The sequence below is a fragment of the Siphateles boraxobius genome, unplaced genomic scaffold, assembly GCF_051911475.1.
Source record: "Siphateles boraxobius isolate OS27281-9 unplaced genomic scaffold, OSU_SipBor_1 103, whole genome shotgun sequence".
NCBI lineage: Eukaryota > Metazoa > Chordata > Actinopteri > Cypriniformes > Leuciscidae > Siphateles > Siphateles boraxobius.
In genome coordinates, this window is record NW_027508704.1 from 1,935,001 (window position 1) to 1,959,563 (window position 24,563).

Below are 24,563 nucleotides of genomic sequence, written 5' to 3' on the forward strand. Positions count from 1 at the left end.
CTTGTAGATTTTTTTCCCCTAATGTTGTTATTAATACTGGCTTAAACCGATTTAAACCCACTCAGCTCTTCAGAGAGAGATGGGGAGCTGCATGTCAGGGTTATTATAGCTTTTCAGATATTACCCAATTTGCAAAATGCCCACCTCTGGTCTTGATTGGCTGAACTGCGTGTCTTAGCTCCGCCCTCAAACACTGTAGTTTAGCTGAGACTGGAAGAGTTTGGTTCGTGTTGTTCAGCTGAGATTCAGATATGATAATGAGTGTTTGCTTTCTGACCAATCACAGCAGAGCAGCTCTCAGAGAGGCGGGGCTTAGAGAGATTGACTCCTTCATCGAACCGTTTCAGACACTGATGAGCTGTATTATATGTATTATGAGAAAATTAATGTGTTTTTTGCATGCAAACTTGCATCATAATAGGAGCACTTTAACCTGATGTACTGAAATAAATAAAACTAAAACTGAAATAAAAATTAATAAAACCTAGAGACATATTTCACTAAACTTTAACTAATATATATATATACTTTAACTAAAATATAAACTATAATGAACAAATATGATAGTTAATGATACTAAAATAATAATAAAGAGCAAAAAATGAGGAAAACAGTCCCTTTAGGTGTTTTTGGGGTACTTGAGATGTTTTGACATGCTCTGACATTTGTGCTTTTTTCAGTTGCTTATAAACATATTAATGGCAAAGTTGTCATTACACTCTATTAGCACAAACAGGGCTACCATAATATGTGAGTGTAGGGCCGTCTAACTCGATCCAATGGCGGTATTCGAATTAGCGGTGAAGGTCTTTGCGTGTTACTGTCTTTTCACGTGGCAAAGTATTTTTGGTTAAATGCAATACATTTTATCTTATGTATTAACTCGTTTCATCTGACTCGCAACTCTCAGCCTCACGGGCCGATCTCAGATATAGAAAAGGCCCTGAGCTCTCGCTGCGTTTCATTATATACCCAGACCTCATTTCAAATCTAAACATCATTCACGGTGGAAATTTACCTGTAAGTCACCATTTGCTAGCAGTGGAAAATTAGCATTCAGTCAAATGGTCAGAAAGTGTTAACTCAAAGACACATCCTCCAGTATTGGAGGGTGTGGAAGATATTTCTTAACTTCCTAAGAACTTTATTACCTTTTGGGTTTACTTCTTTGGGAATGAGACATTTTTACCAGTCGTACCGAGACATTTCAAATAATACCAAATATGTATAAAACTAGATTATAATCATTCACATTAAACCATTTAGATTCTTGTGTGAGTTTGGGAGATCTCTGCCAGGATGAAGAATGGGGGACAGAAATGTAGATTAGGATGAGGGAGGCGAGACCTTCGTCTCAATAGTGCATGAGGGGGAGATCAAATGTTAATTTCCTTTGTTTTCTCAGAGAGTGGCCCTCTCTTAAAGTCCTTCAAGTTTTTCCAGTCTTACATGAGCAACATGTATGTACATGTTTGTATTTTTGAGAAAATAATGTTTATGCATGGTTATTAAAAAAAAAAAAAAAATTCTGAAATAAGGCCACAAAACACATACTAAATATGTGTCCACAAGACTAATAGAGTTTTTGCTTCAAAGTGATGTGAGAATCATCACCTAGATTCTCCTGAATAAGCTAGAGTGAGATATGTGCGTATAGGGATAGTTTATCTGAGCGGCTGAAGCAGAGCTGCATTAATAGTGTATATGTGTCTGTCTCCTGGTGATCGGACGCTAATTAAAGCAGAGAATCTGCGTCCTGTGGCTTAATGTCAGTGTCAGTGACGCGTTGATCTTTGCACATCACTGCATGTGTGAGGAATACGGGAATTCTTCAATTAGACCTACTATATATAGGCCTTGTGCAAAAGTAATTGCATTGAAAATGCATATTTTTTGAAAATGATCATTTAAAAGAAATTAAACCTGGTGTACACCCACCCACTGGTTTCTAATTTACTTTTGCTATTTTTATTTTCAACCATAAATATTACTAGATTAAATTAATCATAAGAGCTAAAATAACAAATAGGTTCATAAGTTCTGCTTATGTATTGCAGGTTTTGAGTTAATATCACATTTTTTATTAAAGGTGCAATATGTAATAAAATATCCAAAAATCACTTCCACAGTGTTATGTATTTCCTGCAGTTGTGTACTTACAATATCCCGAAAGTTCCCAAAGATTTTAAATTTGAGAGGAATTCCAGTTTTAAATAATGGCTCGTCCATGTTCACTTGTCGCCTGTCAATGACGTAATATCCGCGTTATCCCTGGTTTCCGCTCATACTGCCATAGTAACCATGGTGACAGACGTGGACAACTGCGTTACGTCTAGCGGCACGCTCACGCTGTTGTTGTTCCGTTCAAACATTATGGATCATGGCAAGCAGAATTTAGGACAAAAGGAGAACTAAAACGAGGATCAATATCAGCGTGGCGTTTTCGAGATGCCGAGAGCTAGCGTCCGCGGCTAACTTCGAATCGACAGAGACGCCACTCTTGCATGTACTTTATTAGACAGGTGAGCAAATGTACATAAAACTAATCAATGTTATATAGCTCAACATGATGAAATGTTAGAATATGATCAGTGTGTTATTCCAATGTTGATCTAGCTTACTGCTAGTTTCATACAGACAACAAACTAACACATAGAATAACATTATAACTTTCAACACACTCAAATGCAGTTTGGTGAGATAGTGTAGACCAAGTGAAACACACTGCGTTTCCTTACAAGCGTGTGGCGCTGAGATCTGTCTCTCATTAGCACTGGCGCCCTTCATATCACAGTCATGATAAAAACATCAATGTATTCACTCATCCATAAACATTATTAGATCCATCGGCATGACGACCAGTTCCATAATTCCGCTTATGCATCATCAACCTACGCCTTGGTTATTGTAAGAGGTTAGCGACCCCTAGCGGTGAAAAAAATACATATTGTAGCTTTAAGTGAAATTAACTGTATAAAAAAAGTTAAATGAACTCATTTCGTTTAGTTTGACAGTGTTAGATTTTACAGTGTGTATATATATATATATATATATATATATATATACTGTAAAAAATAAAACCGTAATTTTTACGGGAAAAAAACGGCAGCTGTTGTTGCCAGAACTTTACCGTCAAAAGTACAGTAGCAATGTTATTGGTTTTACAGACTTAACTTACAATTTTTAAAATTTACAGTAATAAACCGTATTTTATTACCTAATATAATGTTAATTTACGGACCTATTGAAGCATTAATTTCTGTTTTGTACCATTGTAATACACTGAAAACCAATAATCATCACAGCAGTGATAAGAATCACATGATAAATCAAAGCTCATCACAAGTTCCTCTTCCACAGGAAAGTTAATACTAATATATAGAAGCTGCACAGTGTCATTCACATAAACATTAAACACCATCATGGTAAATCACACATGAAATTTTAAAAATGCAATAAACATTAATTTAACAACATTAAAATGTAACATAAAACCCTAATGTACATAACTGATTAGAAAAAAAATAAGAAAACTATGAAGAAACATAGTTATTTCAACAAAAATACTTCAAATGTGAAGTGTCACGCAGGGAATTGTGGGAATGTCAATGAGTGGTCTTTCACTTTCAAAAACTGTAAATTTAACTGTATTTTACAGTAAAATTACATTAAATTTACCATTAGATCTATCACAGTTATTTACCGTATATAGTAAGGAAACTTTCTGTTAACCAATTAATGGTTTTGCACTGTAGCATTTTTACAGTCTTTTACCGTTAAAATCATGATAATTTTTTTACAGTGTATATATATATATTAGGGTTGTGCCGATAGACGATAGTATCGTGTATCAACGATAGTCTGAGATTTTGCCGATGGCAGATGCCTTTGACGATATCAATACGATAATTGCCTCGTTTTACCATGAACGTATTCAATTATTATTAGTAGTATTATTATTATAGAGCTAGTATTGTTATTAAATTAATATTAGGAACTACAATTAAGTTGCATTGCCTAAAGTCATAACGACATCACCGCACAGCCGAACACTTGCGACAACACCGACACGCGCGTATGAGGACTCTAAGAAAATGTTTTAAAAACAGAATAAAAACTAGGCCTACATCCCACATCAAAATTGAATTGCAAGGTGATCCATTCACAAATTGTCAAGAGTGCTTATTTTAACAGACGCATATCTTATACAGATCCAAGATGAAAACGGCATTGTTGTTTGTCAGTATTTTGTTTCCATAGCACATTAACAAAAAGTTTAATGACACTAATAACACTAAAAACAATTAAAATTACTAAATATTAATAATAATAATATCACTAAAATTATATAGGCCAGTCTTTAGTTCACGAACAAAGCCCAACTCTGCCATCTGTGAAAATCAAAAGCAGCTTCAAACACTAGTTTAACAAGAAATATTCTTGTTAATAATAACTTTTTTACTGTCATCATATAGGCTAGGTCCACAAGAGAAATATTAAGCCAGTAAATTAAGATAGTCGCTATACCGTTATATCCATCGTCGTCTCTGAGAGAACGCGGCGTTAATGCAGCGACAGATACTGAAAGCTCAGTCCGTTTCTACTTTCACTTTCAGAGAATGAGTGCGTTTACATGCACGTTCTTAACCCGATTATGCTGAATAAACTGATAATGCATGTTGTCATGTAAACGCATTAACCTGTTTTCCTTTATCGGAGTCAAGTCATAAGTTTAAGTATAAACCGATCGACTCATCCAGATTTCTGCCCCTTACTCTGATTTCTCCCGGCATTTAAAACACATTAACCGCGTTTTTGGGCTTATAGAAGTGCGCATATGTGAAGTGCACCCATACAGAGAGAGCACTGGTGGGAGGACATATATCGCAAACTTCGACTCTTTCTTGACCTTAGAAATTATTAAAACGTGTTTTCATCTCGTGCAGAAGTACAGTCAAAATGCTGCATCTGTAACGGCATGAGAGGATAATGTGTGTCCGTAAATTTCCCGCTGACATGTTGAAATACTCGAGTCAGATACAAAAATGATTAGGATCTTTTTTTACCTCACTATATAACGGGAAATAACCTGATGTAGCCTAGTAATAAACACTCCACCTTTGCTAGCAAAATAGAAAAATACTCTCTTATAAAATGAAGTAATAAAACAAGCAAATTAATGAGTTAATAATCAAATAAGTAAGCCCCGCCCCCTAACGATAATATCATGTATCGCCGATCTCACAGGCTGATGATAGGACGATATGAAAATGGAGCATATCGCCCAACAATAATATATATATATATATATATTAGGTCTAATTAAAAAATGACGTAGAAATTTCTTAAATTCTTGAAGTAATATGAGAATCAACATTTAAAAGTCAATTTAATATATTTTAAATGAGCTGAAATGATTTGTACAGCCAATTTTATTATACTTAAAAATTTGCAAAAAGTTATGGCAACATGTTTTTTTTCCATTACTTCAAAGTTAGTTATATGAGATTCAACTGCATTTATTAGGTCAGTTCGATATCATTTAAATGACCTGAAAATATGAGTAAAACATAGTCAGTTTAGTCAGTTGATTATACTTAAAAATGTAAGTCTTCAAATTGGAGTATTTTTTACAGTGTAATCTGGTGCATTACTGATTATATAAGCTTTTTATCCCTGAGTGAATCGATGAATCCTTTACCCTTAACACACTTATTCTCATTATATGTGGAGCATTTACCTACATTATCAAGGCCTTCTTCATTTAATGGATTTAATCACCTTTCTGCAAAAGATGAACTTTATTGTGCTAATGGACTATTGAATATTATTCGGTGACATTAATCGTTTATATGAGGGTTAGTTTGACGGAGCTTCCTGTGTCCCGGACGAGGACGTAACTCTGCTTAACTAAAATACTAGGCTTGTGTCGTTTTCATTTTTATATTAGATATAAATAATTAAGACAAAATGGTTGGCCTATTTAATTTATATAAAAAATAACAAATGTATAACCAAATTTTATATTTTATGAACAAATTTTGTTTTATAAACAAAAAATGCCCAATTTTAAAATGGTTGTGACCTAATATTTTGCCTAAAAGATAATATATACAGGGAATGGGAACAAAATCCAGACAGGGAACATGTATGCAAAGACAATGGCCGATATATATATATATATATATTTATTTATATTTGTATATTTTTTGCTGTATATATAAAGATTACTTCACTCTTTTGTTATCCGTTGTTTGGCTTTACATTACAAAAATAATGTTGTCAGACTCCTTGTGCATACAAATATCTCACTGGATTATTACAAAAGGAATGTTTAGAAATGTAAACTATATTTCCTACTGACACAATACAGCAAAATATATAAATTACTGGCTTAAAACCATGTATTTTTCCTCCAGAAAATACTAACATGCCTTTTGCACAGTACTGTGTGTATATATATATAATGACAATTATTGAGACAAAATAGTAGGCCTAAATCATTTTAATATTGGCCATTTATTGGTTTTTAGACATAAAATATTTATAATTTTATTACAACATCCAGAATATTATTGCATCCATAATTGATTAATGATAAAGCATATTTTGTGTTGTGCTTCAGAACATCTCTCATGTTGATGTTGTTTTGGTGTCTTCTGCTTATTAATCAGTTTGAGATCAAATTAATGTCATATTTTTGCTGTAACGTGGCATTTGAAGATTACTTTGCTCTTTTATTATCCGTTGTTTTGCTTTATTTACAGATGTTTGAAGTGTCAACTGTGGGTTCCAACACAGCTTTGCAATGCCGTTTGTGACTGTTTTAGGAACTACGATTTCAGAAAACACTCAACTATGTTGGGAACGACAGAATTAGTTGGCAAACGATGCTTTTTTGGTGCACTTTGCAGTTTATACTCGCTAACATGAAATGACTGTGACTGACATGTATAGCGACCAACCACTGTTCGTTTTGCTTTTGTGTGCTCTTCAAGATGGGTAAATCTGATAAACAGTGCAAAAGTAAATAATACAAGTATTAATCCATCAATGTACAGTATCATCCTCTGCTCACTTTCACTGTTTCTATCAGTCTGGTCTCATGGTGATGTTTAGTTATAATGGCTCTCATTTCACCAATCAATCAAACCTGTATTATGATGGATAGAGGCAAAACTATTATTAAAAACATGAGCCTTACAATGGCAGCTGATGTAGTTGTCAGTACTGAATGTAAAATCACCTGAAACTGACCAGACTAAACCATTCCCTACAGACTCTGACTGACAGACCAAGCATTGTGATTTAATCATGTTCATCTGGCTAGTGTTTCCTAATGCAAGTCTGTAAAAGCATACACTTGTGCTCTGCTTTGGGTCTAATAATAATGCTAATGAATATTCAAAATTGAAATGAGCGGAAATGAAATCAGCTCCTGTTTGCAGATTTTCTCTGGAGACTGTTTATAATGTGGGTCTGGTGGTTTAATCACACTTCAAGTCTAAAAGTGGCTCGTTTACACGAGGCTTTGGCCGCGTCCATATGCGAAGGTGATGACAAGTGGATTCAGAATCGGGCCGTTGCATAAGCTTCTCTTCTGGCCGGATCTGGGAAGAAGTGTAGGTGTTCATGATATCTCCACTATCCTCTGTTTATGACACGAACTAACAAGTGTCTCGGGACCTGTTCCTGATCCGGCTGTGTTAACAGTGCACACCTTGAGCTGACAGTATCAGCAACTTCAGGGAATGCAGTGATCCTCACCTCCACCTTCACTAAAGCTGTAGTGATCTAATTGGTTGATCCGGGTTTGAGGCCATTGCAAACATTTTTTTTTTTAATCAGCATCGGTCAATATGTAGACCCACTTTACAGTTGTAATCGAAATTATTCACCCCCCATTGCAAATCAGGTATATTGGCAAAATTTACTGACAAAGTGCTACTATACAGATACACACACACACACACACAACATTTCTGATTATTATTTTTGATGAATAGAAAGTGCAAAAGAACAGCATTTATTTTAAATAAAATATTTGTAACATTATAAATGTCTTTACTGTCAATTGTGATCAATTTATGCATCCTTGCTGATTATAAGTATTAATTTCTTTAAAAAAAATTATATAATATTATTTTTCCCTTCACCTTTACTAGGCAAGGCAAGTTTATTTACAGTATAGCACAATAAATAATGAGTTTCTGACTCTGCGTTCTCATTGGTTGATCCGGGTTTGAGGCCATTGCAAAATACAGGTGAAACTCGAAAAATTTGAATATCGTTCAACAGTTCATGTATTTCAGTAATTCAAATTAAAAGGTGAAACTAATATATTTAGTATTTATAACTATGTACATATGCATGATTATACTTTTCAGAGGGCTCATATTTCTGTATTTGAAATCCTTTTTTTATTGATTTCATGTAATATTCTAATTTTCTGAGATTTTGAATTTGGGGTTTTCATAAGCTGTAAGCAATAATCATCAAAATTACAACTTTAGCACGATATTCTAATTTTTCGAGTTTGACCTGTATATATCTTTTAAATAATCAGTATCGGTCAATATGTAGGCCTATATTTGAAATCTATATTAGAGTGCGGATCGGGCCGAATTTTTTTGTCCGAGCCCGGCCCGCGTCCGACAGAGCAGTAACCGAACCCGACCCGAGCCCGACAGGCATAAAGATATTTATGTCCGAGCCCGACCCGAGACCGACAGTTAAAATCCCATTTTTTTTCTCATACTAATGACACATGTGCCGCGCGTTTGTTTGTGTGGAAAGCCTGCTTTTATTAAGCAACTGTAGGAAGACATTCGGAAATGTCAGCAGGATGAGAGCATCAGCGCGCACGGAGAAACAAGCGCACTTAACGCGGGCGTGCATGCACGTGTTTCGTTGTCACGGCTACATAAACAAATTTCCGCACACAGGAAGACAGATGTTATGGTAATATTTTACATGTATTTTAATCACAAAAACGAACGTTTGCATCACGTGAAAGCATCAGGCACATTGGCTACCAACATAATAAGCGGTTTTAAATGTAAAATGTTCAATGGCATATCGCGCTGATGTGACCGAGCCCGACCCGAACCCGAACATAATTTCTAAATATCTGTCCGAACCCGGCCCGGCCCGTGTACCGTCGGGCTCAGGTCGTGTATCCATCCTCTAATCTATATTATTCGATTATCCCCCCCATTGCAAATCAGGTTTATTGGCACAATTTACAGACTTTCAGCTGTTTGCAATAAATTTAACAAACAAAAGTAATTGAAATAGCTTAACACAACAAATACTTTCCCCAAATTCAATTAAAAATTTAATTTTTAATTACTTTTGATATTAAACACTATACCGTTCAAAAGTTTGGGGTCAGTACCTTTTTTTTTTTTTTTGGAAAGAAATTATAGAAATTAATACTTTTATTTAGCAAGGATGCATTAAGTTGATCAAAAGTAACAGTAAAGACATTTATACTGTTACAAAAGATTCTATTTCAAATAAACACTGTTCTTTTGAACTTTCTATTCATCAAATAATCCTGGAAAAAAAAACGTACTTTCAACATTGATAATAATCATAAATGTTTCTTGAGCATTTAAATACATTATTTTTGAGCATAACATAAAATTGTCATATCACATTGGCCACAATTTTAAAATCGGTGCAACAAAGGTTGTCATTAATACTATATGTTCAATGTGATATGATATATTGAACACTAGTGTTGTGCATCATATTGCTGTTGCACCATTTTAAAGCATACTTTGCATTGTTCCTCATAACACCTCTTACCACGGTAAAATCACGGTAATGTGTGGCGTCTTGCTTCCCTCGTGCTGCTCCTGCAGGATTGGCTTGTTGCTGTATGATGTGAGTTTGTGCTCAGTGTGACAGCTGGGTTATTATGATGCATCGCACCGAACACATCGACAGCAGAACTGACCCGCGTCACGCTGTCCCGCTGTTAGCAGAGGAGGAGCTTTTTCGGGAAACTTGTGATGAAGCCGGTTTGATGCCTGGAGTTTGTCCTCGGCACTGAAGATGACAGTGTGTGTTCGTCAGCAGCTGCAATGAAGGAAGATGCAGAAAATACACCAGATAAATAACACAGACTGACCATGACTTTATTAGCCTTGATCTCAGAGTCAGCAAACTGCTGAAAATAAAGGACTGTGTGTGAATGTGTGTGTGTGTGTGTGTGTGTGTGTCTGTGTGTGTGTGCGTGTGCGCATGAGTGTGTAACTTAACTTAATTTGTACCCAGAAGAGACCAAAACCGGACAAAATTTAGGGACATCCTCATTTGTAAATCTGGTCTAAAAAAAAAAGTAATTAAAGTTTTTTTTTAAATTTAAAAATGCAGAAAGTTTTGTGTGATGGGTACGTTTAGGGGTCAATTTAGTGTGTGTGTGTTTGTGTGTGAGATGGGTAAGTTTAGGGGTCAATTTAGTGTGTGTGTGTGTGTGTGTGTGTGTGTGTGTGTGTGTGATGGGTAGGTTTAGGGGTCGAGTTAGTGTGTGTGTGTGTGATGGGTAGGTTTAGGGGTCGGGTTAGTGTGTGTGATGGGTAGGTTTAGGGGTCAGTTAGTCTGTGTGTGTGTGTGTGTGTGTGTGTGTGTGAAGGGTGGGTTTAGGGGTCGGTTAGTCTGTGTGCGTGTGTGTGTGTGTGTCTGTGTGTGTCTGTGTGTGTGAAGGGTGGGTTTAGGGGTCAGGTTAGTGTGTGTGAAAAGTGAAGTGAAAGTGACACGTGATGGCCAAGTATAGTAACCCATACTTGGAATTTGACCTCTGCATTTAACCCATCCAAGTAAGTGCACACACATTAGGAGCAGAGTAGTGAGTAGTGAACACACACACACTGCAAACGTGGATACACACACCCGGAGCAGCGGGCAGCCTTGAGTGGCGCCCGGGGAGCGATTGGGGGTTAGATGCCTTGCTCAAGGACACCTCAGTCATATTCCTGCCGGTACTGGAATCGAACCAGCAACCTTTGAGTCACCAGTCCAACTCTGTTACCATTAGGCCATGACTGCCCCACTGTGTGTGTGATGGGTACGTTTATGAGTCGGGTTAGTGTGTGTGTGTGTGTGATGGGTAGGTTTAGGGGTCGGGTTAGTTTGTGTGTGTGATGGGTAGGTTTAGGGGTCGGGTTAGTGTGTGTGTGTGTGATGGGTACGTTTAGGGGTCGGGTTAGTGTGTGTGTGTGTGATGGGTAGGTTTAGGGGTCGGGTTAGTGTGTCTGTGTGTGTGTGTGTGTGATAGGTAGGTTTAGGGGTCGGGTTAGTGTGTGTGTGTGTGATGGGTAGGTTTAGGGGTCGGGTTAGTCTGTGTGTGTGTGTGTGATGGGTAGGTTTAGGGGTCGGTTAGTCTGTGTGTGTGTGTGTGTGTGATGGGTAGGTTTAGGGGTCGGTTAGTCTGTGTGTGTGTGTGTGATGGGTAGGTTTAGGGGTCGTTTAGTCTGTGTGTGTAATGGGTAGGTTTAGGGGTAGGGATAGTTTGTGTGTGTGTGTGTGTGATGGGTAGGTTTAGGGGTCGGGTTAGTGTGTGTGTGTGTGTATGTGTGTGTTTGTGTGAGTGTGTGATGGGTAGGTTTAGGGGTCGGGTTAGTGTGTGTGTGTGTGTATGTGTGTGTTTGTGTGTGTGTGTGATGGGTAGGTTTACGGGTCGGGTTAGTGTGTGTGTGTGTATGTGTGTGTTTGTGTGTGTGTGTGATGGGTAGGTTTACGGGTCGGGTTAGTGTAAGGGGACAGAATATACAGTTTGTACAGTATGAAAACCATTACGTCTATGTCCCCATTTAGATAGCTAAGTAAATGTGTGTGTGTGTGTGTGTGTATGTATGTGTGTAAATGGTCTGGTTTTCTCACTCATCATTATGTGTGACAGTGTAATGAGAGCGTATAACACACTCAGAATGTGTGGATCAACTCTATATGCAGTTAGATCAAGATCAGCTCTCAGGAGGCCTGCAAAAAGACCTTTTCACGATCAATGCATGACGAGAGGAAACGCATCATGGGGACAATTTTCCACAGGTTTTTCAACACCGTTAATAATATGAGATGCTATAATGAAATTAAAAAAATTCTAATAATTCTCATCAAAGCTGCAACAACTGATACACTGATCTTTAAAATAATAAAGAAACAATTTTATTATTGATTATTTGGGTCATTTGCACTGTGTCCTGAGAACATCTAAACTAAAAGTCTGTGAAAAACTCATTTTCTACTGAGAGATCCTGGGTTGAGCCTTTTGGGTCATTTTTTTTCCCAGTGTTTGGGTAGTTTTTCTGTTACCCAGATCCTGGGTCAGATGTACCAACCCAGTGTTTGGGTAGTTTTTATGTAACCCAGATCACGGGTCAGACGTAATAACCCAATGTTTGGGTAGTTTTTTTGTAACCCAGATCCTGGTTCAGATGTAACAACCCAGTGTTTAGGTAGTTTTTGTGTAACCCAGATCCTGGTTCAGACGTAACAACCCAGTGTTTGGGTAGTTTTTGTGTTACCCAGATCCGGGGTCAGACGTAACAACCCAAATTTTGGGTAGTTTTTGTGTAACCCAGATCCTGGTACAGACGTAACAACCCAGTGTTTGGGTAGTTTTTGTGTAACCCAGATCCTGGGTCAGATGCAACAACCTAGTGATTGGGTAGTTTTTGTGTTACCCAGATCCTGGGTCAGATGTAACAACCCAGTGTTTGGGTAGTTTTTGTGTAACCCAGATCCTGGGTCAGACATAACAACCCAGTGTTTGTTTAGTCTTTGTTACCCAGATCCTGGTCCAGACGTAACAACCCAGTGTTTGGGTAGTTTTTGTGTTACCCAGATCCTGGGTCAGACGTAACAACCCAGTGTTTGGGTAGTTTTTGTGTAACCCAGATCCTGGGTCAGACGTAACAACCCAGTGTTTGTTTAGTCTTTGTTGCCCAGATCCTGATTCAGAAATAACAGTTAAGTTATTTATTGCAGGCTTTGGTCTTTTTTGCGTAATGGAAACACTTGCTGCATTGAGTAAAATTTTATGATTTTATTAAAAATAAGATACAGAATAGAAATGCTTGGAAAGTTAAAATATGTTCTCAGAATTGTACACTGATAGTTTATGGACAGGTTATGGAGTAACATCATATTTCGGCTGCGAGTGAAACGCAGGGCAGCGTCTGAAGTTAGACTTCCTCCGCTGAACACGACACAAGCTCCGGCACGAGATCCAGTGCCGTTACGGTGGAAACGGGACAAAAATGTTTAGTTTTTACTTGTAATATTTGTTAAATGAGCTTAAATGTATGCAATATGCATTAAAAACTATAAAACATATACTGTGAAATATGATAAATAAAGGAATCAGCATGGAAACCAGTGGTTGTGTGGATTATTTTTTTTGAAAAAGTTTAGAAGATTTAAATTATTCCGTAAACATTCATGAAGTAAAAAAAGAAAGAAAAAAAGCTAGCATAGTAAAAATGAATCAACCCATTATGCTGGGTAAAATTAACCCAACATGTGTTCTGTCCTACAGGTGAAACTCGAAAAATTAGAATATCGTGCTAATGTTGTAATTTTGATGATTATGGCTTACAGCTTATGAAAACCCCAAATTCAAAATCTCAAAAAATTTGAATATTACATGAAATCAATAAAAAAAAAGGATTTTAAATACAGAAATGTCGGCCCTCTGAAAAGTATAATCATTTATATGTATATAGTTATATAGACTAAATATATTAGTTTCACCTTTTAATTTGAATAACTGAAATACATGAACTGTTGCACGATATTCAAATTTTTCGAGTTTCACCTGTATTTACCCAGCCCTTGGGTTGAAAACAACCCAAATTGGGTTGTAAAACATGGGTGTAAAAGTTTTAAAGGAACACTAACTGTAATTGGCTACAGTAGATCATATGCATCGAAAAAAACTGTTACCGTAAAGACTTGTTATTGGACTTTTGGAAAGTATTTATTTAATATTTTTGGACTGTGTGACAGTAGCATCCCTGGAGATTTGATAACAGTGATCCAGAGTTAAACGATAATGGGACAACTGTTCAAATCCATGACTTGCCAGACTGACCTTTCCTTTCTTTCTCTCTCTTTTATTGCAGAATAAAGTGCTGAACATTGACGGTGTGAGGGTTAAACTCCAGGTGAGCATCCTCTCTCACATGCAACTTATTAATCATATCTCAAGATGCCAGTTGGTTTACAGCTTTACGACAAACCAGAACTATTTGTTGCTCTGTTTTGACTTCTATGTACTCTTATTCATTCAACATAATACCTTATCTCAATTAAATGTACTGAAATTAATGTATATGTGACACAAAAAGACTGTATATTATTTTGGCCGGTAAAAAATATGCTTGGCTGGTGGATTTTTTCATCTACCAGTCCCCAAAAAGTTAATTTCGGACCCTGCTTGCGTGCATTTGTGGATTGGTTTGCGTGTGTGTGGATCTCTCGCGTGCATTTGTGGATTGGTTTGCGTGTGTGTGGATCTCTCACGTGCATTTGTGGATCGGTTTGCGTGTGTGTGGATCTCTCGCGTGCATTTGTGGATTGGTTTGCGTGTGTGTGGATCTCTCGCGTGCATTTGTGGATTGGTTTGCGTGTGTGTGGATCTCTCGCGTGCATTTGTGGATTGGTTTGCGTGTGTGTGGATCTCTCGCGTGCATTTGTGGATTGGTTTGCGTGTGTTTGGATCTCTCACGTGCATTTGTGGATCGGTTTGCGTGTGTGTGGATCTCTCGCGTGCATTTGTGGATCGGTTTGCGTGTGTGTGGATCTCTTACGTGCATTTGTGGATCGGTTTGCGTGTGTGTGGATCTCTCGCGTGCATTTGTGGATTGGTTTGCGTGTGTGTGGATCTCTCACGTGCATTTGTGGATTGGTTTGCGTGTGTGTGGATCTCTCACGTGCATTTGTGGATCGGTTTGCGTGTGTGTGGATCTCTCGCGTGCATTTGTGGATTGGTTTGCGTGTGTGTGGATCTCTCGCGTGCATTTGTGGATTGGTTTGCGTGTGTGTGGATCTCTCACGTGTATTTGTGGATCGGTTTGCGTGTGTGTGGATCTCTCGCGTGCATTTGTGGATTGGTTTGCGTGTGTGTGGATCTCTCGCGTGCATTTGTGGATCGGTTTGCGTGTGTGTGGATCTCTCGCGTGCATTTGTGGATTGGTTTGCGTGTGTGTGGATCTCTCACGTGCATTTGTGGATCGGTTTGCGTGTGTGTGGATCTCTCGCGTGCATTTGTGGATTGGTTTGCGTGTGTGTGGATCTCTCGCGTGCATTTGTGGATTGGTTTGCGTGTGTGTGGATCTCTCGCGTGCATTTGTGGATTGGTTTGCGTGTGTTTGGATCTCTCACGTGCATTTGTGGATCGGTTTGCGTGTGTGTGGATCTCTCGCGTGCATTTGTGGATCGGTTTGCGTGTGTGTGGATCTCTTACGTGCATTTGTGGATCGGTTTGCGTGTGTGTGGATCTCTCGCGTGCATTTGTGGATTGGTTTGCGTGTGTGTGGATCTCTCACGTGCATTTGTGGATTGGTTTGCGTGTGTGTGGATCTCTCACGTGCATTTGTGGATCGGTTTGCGTGTGTGTGGATCTCTCGCGTGCATTTGTGGATCGGTTTGCGTGTGTGTGGATCTCTCACGTGCATTTGTGGATCGGTTTGCGTGTGTGTGGATCTCTCACGTGCATTTGTGGATTGGTTTGCGTGTGTGTGGATCTCTCACGTGCATTTGTGGATCGGTTTGCGTGTGTGTGGATCTCTCACGTGCATTTGTGGATTGGTTTGCGTGTGTGTGGATCTCTCGCGTGCATTTGTGGATTGGTTTGCGTGTGTGTGGATCTCTCACGTGCATTTGTGGATTGGTTTGCGTGTGTGTGGATCTCTCACGTGCATTTGTGGATCGGTTTGCGTGTGTGTGGATCTCTCACGTGCATTTGTGGATCGGTTTGCGTGTGTGTGGATCTCTCACGTGCATTTGTGGATCGGTTTGCGTGTGTGTGGATCTCTCGCGTGCATTTGTGGATCGGTTTGCGTGTGTGTGGATCTCTCGCGTGCATTTGTGGATCGGTTTGCGTGTGTGTGGATCTCTCGCGTGCATTTGTGGATCGGTTTGCGTGTGTGTGGATCTCTCGCGTGCATTTGTGGATCGGTTTGCGTGTGTGTGGATCTCTCGCGTGCATTTGTGGATCGGTTTGCGTGTGTGTGGATCTCTCGCGTGCATTTGTGGATCGGTTTGCGTGTGTGTGGATCTCTCACGTGCATTTGTGGATTGGTTTGCGTGTGTGTGGATCTCTCGCGTGCATTTGTGGATCGGTTTGCGTGTGTGTGGATCTCTCGCGTGCATTTGTGGATTGGTTTGCGTGTGTGTGGATCTCTCACGTGCATTTGTGGATCGGTTTGCGTGTGTGTGGATCTCTCACGTGCATTTGTGGATTGGTTTGCGTGTGTGTGGATCTCTCGCGTGCATTTGTGGATCGGTTTGCGTGTGTGTGGATCTCTCGCGTGCATTTGTGGATCGGTTTGCGTGTGTGTGGATCTCTCGCGTGCATTTGTGGATCGGTTTGCGTGTGTGTGGATCTCTCGCGTGCATTTGTGGATCGGTTTGCGTGTGTGTGGATCTCTCGCGTGCATTTGTGGATCGGTTTGCGTGTGTGTGGATCTCTCGCGTGCATTTGTGGATTGGTTTGCGTGTGTGTGGATCTCTCGCGTGCATTTGTGGATCGGTTTGCGTGTGTGTGGATCTCTCGCGTGCATTTGTGGATCGGTTTGCGTGTGTGTGGATCTCTCACGTGCATTTGTGGATTGGTTTGCGTGTGTGTGGATCTCTCACGTGCATTTGTGGATTGGTTTGCGTGTGTGTGGATCTCTCGCGTGCATTTGTTGATTGGTTTGCGTGTGTGTGGATCTCTCGCGTGCATTTGTGGATCGGTTTGCGTGTGTGTGGATCTCTCACGTGCATTTGTGGATTGGTTTGCGTGTGTGTGGATCTCTCACGTGCATATGTGGATCGGTTTTCGTGTGTGTGGATCTCTCACGTGCATTTATGGATTCGTTTGCGTGTGTGTGGATCTCTCGCGTGCATTTGTGGATCGGTTTGCGTGTGTGTGGATCTCTCGCGTGCATTTGTGGATTGGTTTGCGTGTGTGTGGATCTCTCGCGTGCATTTGTGGATCGGTTTGCGTGTGTGTGGATCTCTCGCGTGTATTTGTGGATTGGTTTGCGTGTGTGTGGATCTCTTACGTGTATTTGTGGATTGGTTTGCGTGTGTGTGGATCTCTCACGTGCATTTGTGGATCGGTTTGCGTGTGTGTGGATCTCTCACGTGCATTTGTGGATTGGTTTGCGTGTGTGTGGATCTCTCACGTGCATTTGTGGATCGGTTTGCGTGTGTGTGGATCTCTTACGTGCATTTGTGGATTGGTTTGCGTGTGTGTGGATCTCTCACGTGCATTTGTGGATCGGTTTGCGTGTGTGTGGATCTCTCACGTGCATTTGTGGATCGGTTTGCGTGTGTGTGGATCTCTCACGTGCATTTGTGGATTGGTTTGCGTGTGTGTGGATCTCTTACGTGCATTTGTGGATCGGTTTGCGTGTGTGTGGATCTCTCACGTGCATTTGTGGATTGGTTTGCGTGTGTGTGGATCTCTCGCGTGTATTTGTGGATTGGTTTGCGTGTGTGTGGATCTCTTACGTGTATTTGTGGATTGGTTTGCGTGTGTGTGGATCTCTCACGTGCATTTGTGGATCGGTTTGCGTGTGTGTGGATCTCTCACGTGCATTTGTGGATTGGTTTGCGTGTGTGTGGATCTCTCACGTGCATTTGTGGATCGGTTTGCGTGTGTGTGGATCTCTTACGTGCATTTGTGGATTGGTTTGCGTGTGTGTGGATCTCTCACGTGCATTTGTGGATCGGTTTGCGTGTGTGTGGATCTCTCACGTGCATTTGTGGATCGGTTTGCGTGTGTGTGGATCTCTCACGTGCATTTGTGGATTGGTTTGCGTGTGTGTGGATCTCTCACGTGCATTTGTGGATCGGTTTGCGTGTGTGTGGATCTCTTACGTGCATTTGTGGATTGGTTTGCGTGTGTGTGGATCTCTCACGTGCATTTGTGGATCGGTTTGCGTGTGTGTGGATCTCTCACGTGCATTTGTGGATCGGTTTGCGTGTGTGTGGATCTCTCACGTGCATTTGTGGATCGGTTTGCGTGTGTGTGGATCTCTCACGTGCATTTGTGGATCGGTTTGCGTGTGTGTGGATCTGTCGCGTGCATTTGTGGATCGGTTTGCGTGTGTGTGGATCTCTTACGTGCATTTGTGGATTGGTTTGCGTGTGTGTGGATCTCTCACGTGCATTTGTGGATTGGTTTGCGTGTGTGTGGATCTCTTACGTGCATTTGTGGATTGGTTTGCGTGTGTGTGGATCTCTCACGTGCATTTGTGGATTGGTTTGCGTGTGTGTGGATCTCTTACGTGCATTTGTGGATTGGTTTGCGTGTGTGTGGATCTCTTACGTGCATTTGTGGATTGGTTTGCGTGTGTGTGGATCTCTCACGTGCATTTGTGGATCGGTTTGCGTGTGTGTGGATCTCTTACGTGCATTTGTGGATCGGTTTGCGTGTGTGTGGATCTGTCGCGTGCATTTGTGGATCGGTTTGCGTGTGTGTGGATCTCTCGCGTGCATTTGTGGATTGGTTTGCGTGTGTGTGGATATCTCGCGTGCATTTGTGGATTGGTTTGCGTGTGTGTGGATCTCTCGCGTGCATTTGTGGATTGGTTTGCGTGTGTGTGGATCTCTCACGTGCATTTGTGGATCGGTTTGCGTGTGTGTGGATCTCTCACGTGCATTTGTGGATCGGTTTGCGTGTGTGTGGATCTCTCACGTGCATTTGTGGATCGGTTTGCGTGTGTGGATCTCTCACGTGCATTTGTGGATCGGTTTGCGTGTGTGTGGATCTCTCACGTGCATTTGTGGATTGGTTTGCGTGTGTGTGGATCTCTCACGTGCATTTGTGGATCGGTTTGCGTGTGTGTGGATCTCTCACGTGCATTTGTGGATCGGTTTGCGTGTGTGTGGATCTCTCACGTGCATTTGTGGATCGGTTTGCGTGTGTGTGGATCTCTCACGTGCATTTGTGGATCGGTTTGCGTGTGTGTGGATCTCTCACGTGCATTTGTGGATCGGTTTGCGTGTGTGTGGATCTCTCACGTTCATTTTTGGAAGGTTTTGAGACTGTTTTCACTCCATACAGAACTTCTTTCTGATCTAAACTGGCCTTTAAACTGAAAATATATATATATATTTTTGTCATATTTTTGTTTATTTTTTGTCTAAAATCAAGTTTTTAGATTTATACGATCTGTCGGCATTTATATTATCACTTTAAACCCTTGAGTAATTCGATGATTTAATTATCACATTTCAGTGATATCTTGCTGTTTTAAATAGTAAGGTGATGCGTTTGGATGTTGCTTTGCTCCCTCTGGCTAATATTGAGTAAGTAAACACTGAATGTGCATCTCCAGGATCAGCTCTAATGAGAGTTTAACGAGGCTGTCATTCATCATTAACGCTGCATTAGCAGCAGGACTCGCACTAGTGGAGATACACACACACTCCACTGTGTGTTTTATTAAACCAGACAGCCGAATAACAGCATTCATATCAGAGAAGAGTGTTACAGTTACAGTAGAGACTTTCCTCAGGTTGTTCATTATTGTGGACCGTTCGATAGGAATGAATGAGTGAGTGTGTGTGTGTGTGTGAGAGAGAGAGAGAGAGAGAGACAGTGTGTGAGTGTATGTTTGTGTTTCAGTGTGTGTGTGTGTGTGTGTGAGAGAGAGAGAGACAGTGTGTGAGTGTATGTTTGTGTTTCAGTGTGTGTGTGTGTGTGTGTGTGAGAGAGAGACAGAGTGTGTGTGAGTGTATGTTTGTCTTTCAGTGTGTGTGTGTGTGTGTGTGTGTGTGAGAGACAGAGTGTGTATGTTTGTGTTTCTGTGTGTGTGTGTGTGTGTGTGTGTGTGTGTGTGTGTGTGAGAGAGAGAGAGACAGAATGCGTGTGAGTGTATGTTTTTGTTTTTGTGTGTGTGTGTGAAAGAGACAGAGTGTGTGAGTATGTTTGTGTTTCAGTGTGTGTGTGTGAGAGAGAGACACAGTGTGTGTGTGTGTGTGTGTGTGTGTGTGTGTGTGTGTGTGTGTGTGTGTGTGTGTGTGTGTGTGTGTGTGTGTGAGTGACAGGCTGCTCTTATCAGGACAGGGTCATTAACACACAGGCTAATTAAAGCGTTGCTCTGCTTCTCGACTCAGATCTGATGTGTGTGTGTGTGTGTGTGACGAATGTGTGAATGAAGCAGGTTAAGTGTGTGTCTCCTCTTGCTCTGTAGATCTGGGACACGGCGGGACAGGAGCGATTCAGGAGTGTGACGCACGCCTACTACCGAGACGCACATGGTGAGTTGCACTTTATTTAAATGTGAAAGCAAATCCACTTTGTTTGGCCATCTGAAAATGGATGATATTTAGAAATTAATTTCAAAATTATGATATTAAAGTCCCCTTGCAGTCAATAATTGTATCCCTTAAAATTCATCTTTGATAAGCAAAGTGACCAAAAATTCTCCATGCCTTAAAATATCATGAATGTAACTCGACGCCCTTGCCTCATTTACTATACGCGGTTCTATGAATATGCAAATTAGCCCCGCCTCCACTCAATGATTATGGTAAGGCGTGTTATATATATTGTTTGGCCAATCACAACGCACTGGGTCAGCTGGCCAATCAGAGTACTCTGAGCTTTTCAGAAGGAGGGGCTTTGTAGAAATCAGAGTGTTTCAGAGCAGCTGTGTGAAAAATAATGTGTTTTTTGAACATTAAGGGCCAGATTTACTGAACAGGACAAATTAGTGTGAGAGCACAATCCCATAAAAGTTCAGCGTGTGATCTACTGACGACGCACAAATTAAAGAGCACAGACGCAGCCGGATCATTTCCATAATGACCAACACAATCTACCAAGAGCAGATCAAATTAGCGTCTGGTTTAAATAATGGCACAAATACCAGTAAATTGACGAGCGAAAACCTTAGTAAATCACTGTGCATGATCATTTAAATACTCTTCTCCCTTAAATGTTGCGTCTGAAAGGGAAACTCCTACAAATGCATATGCAAAAATAACCCTGAATTTTTTTTTTTCAATTTTATTCAATTTATGACTGCGTGTCTTTAGTAAATCCTGACAGTATTTTTTTAACACCAAAAGAGGGTTTGAGCTGGCGCAGGCTGTTAGTAAATCTGGCCCTAAAGCATGCCAACCTATTCTATTACACCCAAAAATCTAAATAATAACCTTTTTTTAAATGTTTTAAATATATTTTATTTAAAGCTTTTCACATTTTTACAGAACAACCCCCCAACCCATGCCAGCATATAAGTAACAAGTAAATAAAGTAAATAAATAAACAATAATAATAAATGCCTATATATACATATGTATAAGTAAATATACACAAATAAACATACAGTACAATGTCCATACATATATATATATATATATATATATATATATATATATATACACAAATAGACATTGCAAACCTCCACATACACATATATTAAAAGTAAAATATTTAGAATAAAATGCCAATACCAATGATTAAATGGGAATAAAGTGAGTTATTGCACCCTGCAAGATGCTATATAATCTACAGTACCTCTTAGAACATATGTCCAATATGTTAAATTCCATGATCCCCAACCACAAATTCTATAAAGGACTTCCAAATCTTTAAAGATTTCTTCGGTTTACCAGCAATTTCATATCTGATCTTTTCCATATGTAGCACACTGCTAACCTCTGCAAGCCACATCTCAAATTTAGGTTCAAACTCTTTGTTCCACATCAACAGAATTGCCTTCGCTATTGTCATCTCATATTGTATCATCTGGATATGATTAAGATTATAGGTCACTAAAGAAGGCGCCAGCCTAATATTGCAACACTAGGATCATGAGGGAAATCAGTCTTATTTACCTTTGAGTAAAAACAAAAGAACTCATTCCAGAATTTACATATTTTTGGGCAGAACCAGAATAAATGAGCCTCATTGGACTTGCATTTAATACAATAATGAACTTTTAAACTAACTTTTAAACCCCTTTTGCTAAAACAATGGGACGAATTAGTACATTGTGGCCACGATTTATTAAAATGAGGGAAGTAATTTTGAATGCATGGCCAAGATTTGATCAAATGAGGGTACGATTAATAAGACAAGGGAGTTAAAATTCAAATGGGGTGAGAAGATTTTCCTAATTTTGATGTCTTTTAGGGAAAAAAAGACAACAGCAATTACAAAAAACAGATTAAGAAAGTGTTAAAGTTGCAAAAGTTTGGCAGTGTTTCTCTGTGAACTCCTGCTGTGACTTAGTTAATGCTTTTATTAATATAATTCTAAAAATGGCACATCTAAGCCATTTGACACTCAGTTTCTCCTTCACTTTATCTCTCTCTTTCAGCTTCTCAACTAGTTTCGTTTAGATTTAGCATTAAGTGGCGTCCCGTCGGTTTATCATTCCTGACATGCTAGAAATGAATGAGAAAACAGAAATGTTGTAAATGCATAAAGAACAGCAGAAGTGTGATTCACCCGTGTTGATGTAGTCCGAGATGTTTTGACGTATTTATATTTGAAAAGGAAAAATAATTTAAATTGAATATCACTAACAACATTGAAATAGTGTACATGCAACAGCAGAAGTGCAAGTTACCCATGAACCCATTTCTGATGTAGTCTGAGTATTTTCTGAGGTCAGAGGTCATGCATCTGTCTAATGCGTCTGCAAACATGATTGATGAATTTGATGTTACAAAAGAAACGTTTTTCTAAAACCCATTTATTGTGTCGTCCTAACTGTGCATGATTATATATTTATCAGTTGCATTCAGCGCCAGTTGAGAATCACTCATATATGACCAGCATGGCATAAACATTATTTATTGCCAAAACAACAACATCATAATCCAAATCAACACTTTTATGATAAGCATTTTCTTCCCCATAGAAAACAATTATGGCGAAATGTTAAGAATATTGCGTTTGTATTCTGGGTTCATCAACTTGCCTGTAGACAGTAGTACTATCTGTAAAGTCTTCCATAAAGTGCAAATGTTTTTCTTGTTTTTGTACCGTATAATGGTTTTCTATGGGAGAGAAAATGCCAAACACAAAAGTTTAGTTTTTCCTGTGTTGTTTTTTCGACATGTTGATGACATGAAAAAATGTGAGAGAAATTCGGTTCTTGGTGGTTGTTTTAGAACATTTAACCAAATGTGTATTATTTTTTTTAGTCCCTGAAACGCCTCCATTGTGGTCTTGAGTTTCTTCCAGGAACGAACACGTCAATATATTCCTCATTTAAATAATTCATACGCAGAATAAAGGGGCGGGGCCTGGTTGAGGTAGTTAGTAGTGTGTTAAACTGGTTGTTATGGTAAGAGGCGGGACATTTCCTAAACACATTTGAAGCTCAATAACAACATACTGATCCAGCCGACAAATCAGAGCACAGTGTGCTTTTCAGGAGGCGGGGCTTCATAGAGACAGGAAGTAAACAGAGCGTTACTGACAGACTGGGAAGAGAGGAGCCGCAACAATGGAGAATACGTGGAAAATAATCAACATTCAACCAGGAAAACCGACTCTAGTAGAGACAAAAAAAAAATTGAAGGGATAACATAGTTTAAAGGGTCCTCCTGCAGTCTTTCGTATAGAAAACATTATGCAAAACGACTTTTGTCTGCAAATCCTGTAGTAACACTCTATCCTCTAGTAAAGACGTGTTCAGCATACAGTAAACATATATAATACATTTTGCCAAACATACAGGTGAAACTCGAAAAATTAGAATATCGTGCAACAGTTCATGTATTTCAGTAATTCAAATTAAAAGGTGAAACTAATATATTTAGTATATATAACTATATACATATGTATGATTATACTTTTCAGAGGGCCTACATTTCTGTATTTAAAATCCTTTTTTTATGGATTTCATGTAGTATTCTAATTTTCTGAGATTTTGATGATTATGGGGTGTAAGCCATAATCATCAAAATTATAACTTTTGCACGATATTCAAATTTTTCGAGTTTCACCTGTATATCTTAGCAGAGATGCACTACTGAATTTCAATGATGTAAGCTTGCATTCGTGCTTGTGTTTCAGCCATTTCAACCAACCTGGAACAGAAAGAGGCACTTAGTGCTAAAGCATCGACCATCTAAAGCAGAACCAAATGACAAACAGTCATAACCAAATGCATGTTCCTGTAGGCAGAGTCGCTGTTTTGCGTTCCCGTGTTAATACATTGTTAATTTTTCAGTGATACTTATGACCCACCCACCCACCCACTCCAGCCCACGTTCTTACTCTTTGAAACCAGACTGATTTGATCATAAACAGCAGCTATTACCTTTTTAAATGAGGTTCTGATTCACGCACGCACGCACACAAACACACACAC

At 39.4% G+C, this 24,563-nt stretch overlaps 1 protein-coding gene across 1 annotated transcript in view; it reads left to right on the top strand.

Annotated features, from left to right (window-relative positions):
* rab26 (RAB26, member RAS oncogene family) overlaps positions 1-24,563 on the top strand; it is a 102,331-nt gene that overhangs the window by 25,409 nt on the left and 52,359 nt on the right. The window contains exons 3-4 of the mRNA XM_077246102.1: positions 14,133-14,174; positions 20,421-20,487. Coding sequence (XP_077102217.1) covers positions 14,133-14,174; positions 20,421-20,487 — 109 coding nt within the window. The remainder of the gene's footprint in view (positions 1-14,132; positions 14,175-20,420; positions 20,488-24,563) is intronic.